Source organism: Mizuhopecten yessoensis, unplaced genomic scaffold (assembly GCF_002113885.1).
Source record: "Mizuhopecten yessoensis strain PY_sf001 unplaced genomic scaffold, ASM211388v2 scaffold716303, whole genome shotgun sequence".
Lineage (NCBI taxonomy): Eukaryota > Metazoa > Mollusca > Bivalvia > Pectinida > Pectinidae > Mizuhopecten > Mizuhopecten yessoensis.
Genome location: NW_018480049.1, coordinates 660,028 through 670,934, shown reverse-complemented (window position 1 = coordinate 670,934; position 10,907 = coordinate 660,028). Strand labels below are relative to the sequence as shown.

Sequence of the window (10,907 nt, the reverse complement as noted above, 5' to 3'; positions counted from 1 at the left end):
CCACACGTCCCACAATTAATGTCCCGGACACAATACGTCCCACACTTTAATGTCTCACACAATACGCCCCACAGTTAATGTCATACACAACACATCCCGTACCACACGTCCAACTCTTATTGTTCTACACCACACGTCCTACACTTAATGTTCTACACCACACGTCCCACAATTAATGTCCCGCACACAACACGTCCCACTATTAATGTCCCGAACACAATACGTCCCACACTTTAATGTCTCACACAATACGTCCCACAGTTAATGTCCCGCACACCACGTGTCCCACACAACATGTCCAGCACACAGCATGTCCCGAACTGTGTGTTTTGCAGAAAACACGTCCCACACACAACACGTCCTACGCTGAATGTCTCACACAACACGTCCTACACTGAATGTCTCACACAACACGTCCCACACACAATACGTCCAACGCCTAATGTCCAGTACACCACAGTGAGGTGGGGTAGGGAGTGAAAAGTGGGGTAGGGAGGGGGAGCGGGAGTGGGCATAAGTATAACTTTATCTACACCATAATTGACTTTCCGAATAAAATCAAAACGATACTACAAATACGACCTCAGTGTTGTTCAACATCAGCAACCATTCTTCATTGTCGCGGTTCTATAAGCGCTTCGGACGTTCTTACAATTAATATTAGACTAAACACTCATGGATTTCGCTGCTGATTTAAACGTTCAAAAGTTAAAATACACAGATCAAATTCTGCTAGGAACACTTAGTTTTCGTTTTCAGTCAGTAGTAGTCAAACGGCTTGCCGTCCATTATTGGAACACAGACCCGGCTATATAGTTGAGAGGATGGAGAGATGTCAAATTCACGTGTTGTCCGAGTGATGACGTAAATTGTACCCTCTAAAGTTAAAACCCTCACTTACATGCATTCTGACACGCCCAGTTTTGTTTTTGCTCCAGTATCAGTGCCACGTGTTCGGTCGAATACTACGAAGGGCTGAAGCTGGCACGGACACTCTACAGGGATCAGTTCGGAGTGATCAGAAGAGACAGGCGTAGGCCTGGAACACAGCGATGTCTTTCATCTCTAAAAACTCGTCTGCTGCCCTGGATTCAGCGGTTACGATTTAAAGAGAAATAGGTTACATGAACAACAAACATATATACACAGAGGGAACATATTTAGAGTGAATTCAATACTCCCTATAACAGTAAAGGGGGAATTATATTGTACTATTTATTTGAATGGGGTTATTCAGGTTTCAGTGGTTCAAGGGTCGTGTCACAAATGAACAATGGGACAAATTTACTGTACACTCTACTTTGGCAATGAGGGATGATCATACAGTCAGACGTTTGTTCACATGTACATGCATAACTAAAACGGAGTCGGGCCGTTCCGTATGCTTGGAAGATCCCATTGTTTTGATTAAAGAACATCTTTGATATTTTTTCTTTAATTGAACGCCGGTATTATAAACGTGACAAGTAACCCTGTGTGTGTAGAACGCATTTTCTCAATGAATGATCAGCACAGAGGGGAGGATTATGTTCCGTCATCCGTTCCACTTGATGAACATAGTAACACGACCAAGCGCTGCTATGTCAGTGGAAAAAACAGTTTTTCATTCATACGAATCTGCTCCACTTTCATCCGTATAGGTTGACAGTCGCGTGCCTTAAGGTTATATTGCACTAATGTTTTAGTGTATGAAATCCATAATTTTCCGCTACTCCATAAAGTCAGTGAGCCTGCAAGGTGTCTGTGTGTGGTGAGTGTATACCTGTGTACACATCTGTCGGGGTAGTCCCCCATACTCCCCATTTGGTTGGCTAGCCCGCCCCAATACGTGTGTCGATACGGCTGCTGGAGTACTTGTAACAGAGAGAGCACCGATATATCAGCCACGCATGCGCAAACATGAGTGCATCGCTTTCATATGTGTGTTTAGCAGATGGAGTAATGAAATAGACTCCACGAACTGGGCAATTCGAAGTCTAGATTTGTCGACTTCTCCTAGTTCATATCTTACTCGAAATGTGACAAATATTCTACATTACGTGTGGATTTGACATGATTCTCCAAAATGTCTGATTTAGTGTGGATTATACACGGAGTTCTAACTTTGTTTTTGTGTGGGGTTGGATTAACTATAGACACTGGTAAGTGTTTTAACTGTTTCAGCCGCTGTATCTTTGTGTGTACGTGCGAATGTATATATCTAAAAGTTCTAGGGAGGGGATTGTGGGAGAGGGGGATGTGATACGCCGTATATACAGTCCTTCTTCTTATTGGTATAACTCTCAAAAGTGTTTTGGTATTATTAATGGACCAAAGGTGTGTTTGTGTAGTGTTGACCTCGTTCAGGGGTCAATTATATACATATGGAACGATGTATATATACATTTCATTCGTACACATTCTGGCATATATTTATTTTCCTTTGAATGTTTCATTTAGTACGTTTCTAGCAGGGCATCTGTGACACCAAACGTATGGAAATTGTGTATGCTATTTTATATACCAGCGGAGTGATCACTGAAGCGGAACTAAGAGATGTTGCCTTAAAGCTGGCGCACATTCCAGAGATATATGACATAGTAAAACTTTAAAATAGAGGTTTAAAACCATCTCGTTTAAGTCTGACGCTACAGTGGTATCTGTGTAAAAGGATTTACCTATGAACCCATCGTTTTACAGGTGTACGGCGATTAATATATAGCTTATAATGACACCACTTTTCAACATTGATGGGGAAATTATAACCCTACCGAATCATGCAACACAGTTGATGATATAAACTGAGGCCATGAGCAATAAAAGTGACACTTTGTTGGCAGGTAAAATTGTGGGAAGATTTCGGGGTTTGTTTGCTAGATGACACCTATAATCACACGTGTTTACATCGCGTACATCATCCAAAACACTTCGGCCCTGTGAGTAGATTATAAAGCAAAACATGGTCACAAGACAAAACTCCGTTCTGGAAATGCTACGAAAATGGCGTATTTTTTGTTGTTGTTGTTGAAGGCCAATCGTTAGAGACAAAAAAAAGGTGTAATATAGTGTTCTCAGATTATCCTAAATGCCAGGAGGCCATTCCGTTCATCATGAGTGAAAAACGAGGAAAGATAATGTACGATCATTTTAGACATGGGAGACCTCGTAGTAACGTGGAAAATGAATGTAAAGTGTACAATTAGTAATTAAACATCAACATTAGATTATTCTAATCGATTTCCATAAAAACGTCTTTGGAAGATAGGTTTACCGAGAGCGGAAACTTTGGAGTTGGAAGCTGTTAAACAAGGCGAAATGAGAACGGGTCTTGATTGAGAACAAGGTGTGTTTGACCCTTCCCTACGTTTATTTGGGTGGCCGATGTAACTTGTCCAGAACAAAGTGTGTTGCTTGCCTCCTTAGTAAGTCTGGCCTGTCTTCTGTGAGGTTTTGTAGCATACGCCCTACGTACCTACACCTCCAGGCTCACCTTCATTTACACATATATCGTGCGGGAAAGGTAATTAATTTGTATAAGATAAACGGGATGTGTTCACGGTCAGTTACTGCTAATGGCGCCCCGCAGCTATAACTTAACATGTCCAGCCTCGCTAGGGACGTGCTGTGTCCACGCGTCCTGGCTAATAATCGCTGGCCACCGTTGCGTTTGCTACTTCGATGTCCCCCGACTTAGATGGACCATTGGTGGTCGAAGTATTAGTTTGACCACGACGGGACACAATGGTGGTGTGGTCAGTTTGACATTAGTCCTAATTACAATGTGGTCGTTAAGAAGCTTGCCAGATTGTAGTTACTGGGAGCAACGTAAGAATATTGACTTCCTTACATAGTTAATGAATCGTTATCCCCGAGGCTACAAGCAGGGCTGATGTCCGTCACAACAGTGGACAAACATTTCAATGATTTATTTTCTTTAATGGGTTGTAAATGGTCCTGAATTGATTCTAGGTTGAACGAGCGATGTTTTTGTATTGTTAAACACAAAACTGAGCGCAGGTGCTTTGCACAGTAAATAGGGATCGTCTGATCACTTACGTGCTCATGCCCACATTATTCAATTAATTTTTCGACAACGTATGTCTCATGTTTCTACTTATTCTGTAAATATAATTATAGTTTAGTATGGCATGCGTTGTCGACTGATGAGCAGGAATGCAGTAATTGAATTGACTAAACAAAACGTACAAAACCTACGCTTGTAGGTTTGTATTCTCTGTACATCTTCGCCGACTTGTATTACTTCCAGGCTCCTGCGTCCCCCGGGGCTAAGGACTTATCTCGTGCGGGGATCGCACACAAACACGGCGCTCTTAGGAGCAGATTATACATATCTCCGAAATATATCACGTACAAATGTCCCCGAGGAAGCTGGACTAGTTCTTATACAGGCTACCTCAGACCGACGGCTTGGCAATATATAAACATGAAAAGACTTAAGACTGTACATAACATATATATACAAAAGTGACCGACTTTTAAGATGTGTTTTACATCTCAAACTTTAATTACATAATTATTTGGTAAATATTTCATATCGTAATCTTTCTAAATTATTCTAATATTATAGGTTAAACGAAAATCTCATGAAAATCTCGAAGCCAGGCCAATGCCTATGAAAAGGTGCTTGATACAATTTCGCCACCAATTGCATACATCGGAATCTAATAATAGATATATTGTTTGGTGTACAAATGTACATGATACAAACACATTCATTCAACGTGGCATATTTATGAATATATCCATTACGATAGCTCAGCAGGACACTCGTCTGGAAACAAACAAGGGTACATTTTGATGTATATTAACAGTGACAAACAAAAGACAAACAGAATATCGTGTAACAAACAAGATGGCGTCATCGTTACTCAAGGGTTACTCTCATGATCACCTTCACTTACAGTGAGCGTAACACCTGGAGTCTCGAGGATGACAATATGGGACAAACATAGGAAGCAGGGCTCGGTACTTTTTAAATTGACACCATTATCGCCAGAAATTCTCCATTGAACTTCATACAATGAACTTTTACAGTCAGAACCCATTTGCCCGTATATTGTACTAACTGGGGCGCTGTGGACGATTGCTGCTTGGCTGTGTCTATTCGAGAGTGTCAGTAACCTACTCACAACGAAACACAAGAAAACTAATTGGTGCGAGTGTCATGTTTTGTCGCAAATATCGTCATGAATGAAATTGAGAGTATTTTTGAATGGAAATCGTGTTTTCCTGTGCGTGAGGGGGTGCAGGTCTGTTGCAACCGGCGGAGAACTCTTTATAGTATTAAGAACGCATTTCCTGTCAACTATAGGAACGGAATATGTTGGGTCACATAACTTACCAGGATCAACTCCAGTTTGTTTTTTGGTTTTCCTCAGACTTATACATTGTATTTATTAAAAAAAACCAAAAACGTTTAAATTAATTGAAAAATAGAACTGAAATCAAGAGTCACAAACATATGTTACGAATGTTATAAATGATGTTTGTTTGTATTTGGGGGAACGGTGGTTCGGGGTTTAGCGTCCTCGATACAGCCAGGGTCATAAGGGGCCTAATTATGATAAATATGATTGAACGGTAAGACGTTGGGAACTTTTGACTCGTTGATTAAATACATTATGTGATGGACTTATAATTAGCAGCGTATAAACTAATTGAGATTAATCTGAACATAAAAATATCTGTATCATTCGAAAAAAAGTAACTAATTATTTTTTTTACATTAAAAATAGATCAAGCATACAAGAAAAGGTTAGAAAAATAAGGTAAAATTGTTTTTTATTATGTAAATGTTTGTCATTTGGGTACGCAGGGATGGTTTTGTTACCCCTTTTTTTCTAAGACATGGACAATAAAGGATCATTCAAGGGTGTGATCAAGAGCTAATCAAGGGCATGACAAAACTAGAGGAATATATAACCAAAGAAAACGACTTAAATTGACGGGCCAGTCGCAAATGCTCTTAGATACATTACCGCGGGCCAACAAACAGTCGGGGTTGGTGTTGAGGGGAAGAATGGTTTCAGAACCCTTTCTTAATTAATGAACCGCTCTCTTTTTTATGTTGGTTGTAAGTGACAATTTTATTCACCGTCAAAAATCTAATTAAAGCAGTTCGGACATTCTTGTTTGCGGGAATGTGCTCGCGCAACACGCGTGCAGGTGATAATTATGTAAGAGGCGTCATTGACTTTCCCGACAAATATAGAACTCGACTGAGCCTTTTCCTAATTGATCAAATGATAAATGAAATTTTCTGGAAACTAAATGTGACTCTTTTCGCAGATATTTCTCTTGGATATTTTAGATTTAATTGATAATTATGGGACTGTTCCGTCTCTCAAGGCTGGTTTCAGATGAATACAGACGGACCTAACGAATTAATTTTCCTTCTCGAGGAAAAAATGTTGTAACATGTCAGTTAGCCCGTTATTTGACCCGATCTGTATTAGCTATCTGTCCTGTCAAAGACGTGACGTTTCCATGACAACAACTCCAACTGATTGTCTCAAATTTTATTTGTGTAGTTTCTTTGTATTCAAATATCTTTAGTTTTGAGCGGCCATATTGACAATACACAATGTTTTGATTATATTTTCTCGAACTTAATGCAGTCAGTTTTTTTGTTTTACGCCATGCTATGTGTACTATAAGTACATTGCTTCTGTGTATCGAGTCTTTCCGCTTTCCCCCGAATCCCTAAGGATCAAGACTCTTCCTTTGTGCTGGCCATTACTATGACGAATGTCTGAATTGGTCACGGTATGAGAGTGCTCTTCACGGAATGGAGCCTATCTACACTCTACCTTTTAGAGCAGAGATGTACAGGTAATATAACCATATCTCATTTCCTGATTTAAACGCTTATCAGATCTGGATTTTTGGGTTATTTTTTCATGTCAAGTAGCTGTGTAATGCTCTGTGAATACGGTGGTTGGGCTAGTCTACAGACAACAAGCGCTTTTAAGATCGAGAAGATAGGACCCAACAGCTGTTTTAGGCCCGATCTGTCAGTGAGGGATTTAAAACATGGTGCAAGTCNCCCCCAAAAACCCCCCCCCCCCCCCCCCCTTCACCCAAATGTCATTCAAATCACAGGGACTTGATTACGCTCATGTAAACATTTATATACTGTGACGCACATTAACATGTATTCATTTATTAGCATGTGGCATATTCCTGTGATTTAAATGTGACGGACCGTGAATTACACTGCTTTCGTCTGATGGGATGACAACGTCTCCTGTGATTTACACCGGAAGCGAGTGATATTGTCGGCTATTGCCGCTAGGTGGCGATGTATACCATGTTGGAAGATGACAGACGTCAGATTATGATGAGTTGTGTACTCGGAGAAACAACATAACCGTCTGTTAGGGGATAGTATTTACAGTGACGTACGCAACATGTCATGTAGTCGTTGACCCTCTCGGAGTTGTTTTGTGTTTTGAGATAGACACCGTTGAGACCATATGACCAGGACATCTTTGGATACTTAAGTTTATTCCGGTGCATTACATCAAGTGAAGGTCTATTTTAATTAATCAGAAAATTGATTAATTGGCAACAAAGATGACCGGAGAAATATGGTTCAATTTCAAACACATGTCATTAGAAATTGTTCCGACTAACGAGGTCCCACTTTGCATGAAAATACGATTACATTGTCCTAGACTGTGAAAAAATATTCGAAGCCGTCATATAATTTTGATTTACGAAGAAATAGATTGAAAGTAGATACAAACTGACAAAACCTAACAGCTGATGGCCCCTATGGCGGTAATATGAGCGTTGATGATATTTTACTGGCAAACCAATCGGTTCACACGCCCTCCCAAGAGGAGAAGTTGACAACGTTTTAAGCCTTGAAAGCTGATAATTAAGGCGAGGCTATAGAAACCATTAGATATACATTACAGATTTGGTCGAAAAAGGGCGCGAATCGTGTGTGTGACACTGACAGTGTCGTCTACGGCAACCCTCACGGAGGAATTGATCGGAAGCGGAAATTGGAAATTATGACCAAAAACATATCTGCAGGGAGAGATAGATGGAAAATAATCGATAACACTTTACTGAGTTACTTTTAGTAATTTCAACCCGTTTATTTACGCTTTAAGCTTGTTATTTTGAGATGTCCGCCATTTACCGCGGGCGTGATTGGGCGTAAGTGTCGTCTGCCAAATGACCATGAATAAATTCCTGGGCAACGTTGTGGATTATAAATATTTTTGTCTCAAGTGTAAAAAAGGTCATTGTTACATCAACGGAATAAATATTGATTTTTTACCACATGCATACATGGACACTAATGTTATACAAATATTTAAATGTAGGTTAATGGATAAGAAAATGTTTCTCTCCGATAGGTGTCGCTGTGTCACCATCAATACCTGTATGTGCTGTTCTCATTCCAGAACCCCGTTGACTCACAGACTATATAGGAATTACTCGTCATTTGATTTCATTTAAGATCAAAAGCAGTATAGATTATGCAACCTGGCCTTAGCTACATAATCAAATACTATTTTGTAAATGTATCAATAAAGAAGAAAAAAACAGCGAACAAGTGGCAACGTGGAGTTTAATTATCTCGTGCCTGTTGTACATCGCTATCGAACCTCTATTGTGTTAATAATTGAAAATAGAATTCAAGTTTAATGGCATTGTCTTCTTTCATGACAAGCTTTTACGGGCTAAATAATGAGCCAATCAAATCGAAATAATCAATAATTAGAAAATTTACGATGTATTGATGGCAAAAATATCAACAGTGGACGTAGCATGTGATCACATCCCTCGGTGCGCTGAGACCCAAGTGCGTCGTTCACGTCCTGATGAACGCAACCAATAACTGGGCTCCTTTGATACACAAGTTCAAAAACATTGAAATAATTACATTATTGATGTTTCCCATACTCGAGACATCAGATCATTGTTATTTTTCTATTAATATAATTTTTTTTTACTTTCCCTTCAATAAGAAAAAAAATAGGAATATGATGTTTGGTTTATTGCATTTTCTAATTGTTGTCTAAATCAATTTTCCATTACGGTACTATATTTGAACTACAACGGGGAGCATACATTTACCATAGGACTGGTTAAAGTACTTTTGACATAGAACAAAGAAGCGAAACTCCCGTAGGGACGGGCATATCTACTTAAACAAGGATCTGCTTCGAGACGGCTTAAAGTACATTAAAGTTCTACTTTAGGACGACTTGGTAAAACGATATAACATACCCTCTACCCCGGGACGACTTGGTGAATTTTTAACCAAATATACGAAATAGAGCATACCCTCTACCCTTGGACGATTTGGTGAACTTTGAACCTAGAATGAAAGTTTAACCTAGAATGATAGACCATACACTCCAAATATACAGTAATAGAGCATACCCTCTACTCTGGGAGTTCTTGATGAACTTTTAACCTAGAATGATAGATCATACCTTCTACCCTGGGACGACTTGGTGAAATTTAACTAGAATAGGGAGCGCTCATAGACTTAGCACGTGTGTATACGTGTGTTTGTTTACCATTTTTGTGTCTGGGATGTTACGTCTACCACGTGTGTGTATGGATGGTGGTACGTTTTACACGTGTGTAATGATGGTATGTTTTCCCACGTGTGTAATGATGGTATGTTTACCACATGTGTCTATGGGATGGTATGTTTACCACGTGTGTCTGAGGGATGGTTTGTTTACTACGTGTGTCTGAGGGATGGTACGTTTACCACGTGTGTCTGAGGGATGATACTTTACCACGTGTGTAATGATGGTATGTTTACCACGTGTGTATGGAATGGTGCGTTTACCATGTGTGTCTATAGGATGGTATGTTTACCACGTGTGTCTATGGGATGGTATGTTTACCACGTGTGTCTATGGGATGGTACGTTTACCACGTGTGTATGGATGGTATATTTACACGTGTATAATTTACACGTGTATAGGGATGGTATGTTTACTTTGTGTATATGAACATGTTATGTGTGTATTGTACGTTTGTGGGCTATACGTTAAATTTGGCATGGAATTTGAATCAAAAATATGTAAGAATCAGATAACAAAATATATAATGACTGAATTGGAGTTGATATCGAGTAAGACTGAATGAGCGTGTACGTATTTGATGCATCAGCACTTAATAGTTATATTGTGTTAGACGTCACTGCCGCCCTGGAGTTGTTGGGCTGTAGGTAGTATACGGCTACACACCATTGTCTGTTCAATGTGATTAAGGCTACATATAAGGTTATCGATCTCTCGGTCTTTAATCATCAAATTAAACTTAACTTAGCCGAGTACATCGTAACACATGGTGTGTTACACGTGTTTTACTCGTCCTTAACGAGTCTGTAAGCGGTGTTTTGTCTGTAGGCTCGTCACCGGAGACGGACTTATTATCACTGGGTATCGGACTATCCGGCCAGTATACACTTAATAACCCGCCATATATAAAATACCCATTGTAGGGTTAAGTGTGTACTTGTAGACGTGGTAGAGAGTAATATTGCTCATTTAATACAGCACGCCAAACATACATCTATAGCGTTATATTGTCATTGATATTTACGGGAAAACGTGCGATATTGTCAATAATGAAGTATCACGTGCATAGTTTTTCATGTTACATGTAATAATGATTAGTATGATGTGACATGAAAAATATCCTGACGGGTCTAGACAATTGGGAGTTCAGCGTAACCTTTTGGCAAGGCGGATGCGTGTGTATAGCCCATCAGACACATCCACGTATTGTAAGGAAAAATATAACGCCGAATAAACATGCAACAATTCACATCATTTTTAGAGTTTCATAACAGTTATTGTCGTATAAGTCTTAACGAGGGTGTCGTGGGTGGGGTAGGGGACAGGGGTGACGTGAGTGGGAAA

The 10,907-nt window shown here is 39.7% G+C and overlaps 1 protein-coding gene across 2 annotated transcripts in view; it reads left to right on the top strand.

The window, feature by feature from the left end:
- The first annotated feature begins 1,866 nt into the window (after window positions 1-1,866).
- Window positions 1,867-10,907, top strand: part of LOC110442831 (receptor-type tyrosine-protein phosphatase S-like) — a 135,614-nt gene continuing 126,573 nt past the window's right edge. For both annotated transcript variants that reach the window (XM_021486644.1, XM_021486643.1), the window contains exon 1: window positions 1,867-2,141. In XM_021486644.1, the coding sequence (XP_021342319.1) occupies window positions 2,066-2,141 (76 nt within the window). In that variant the 5' untranslated portion in view covers window positions 1,867-2,065. The remainder of the gene's footprint in view (window positions 2,142-10,907) is intronic.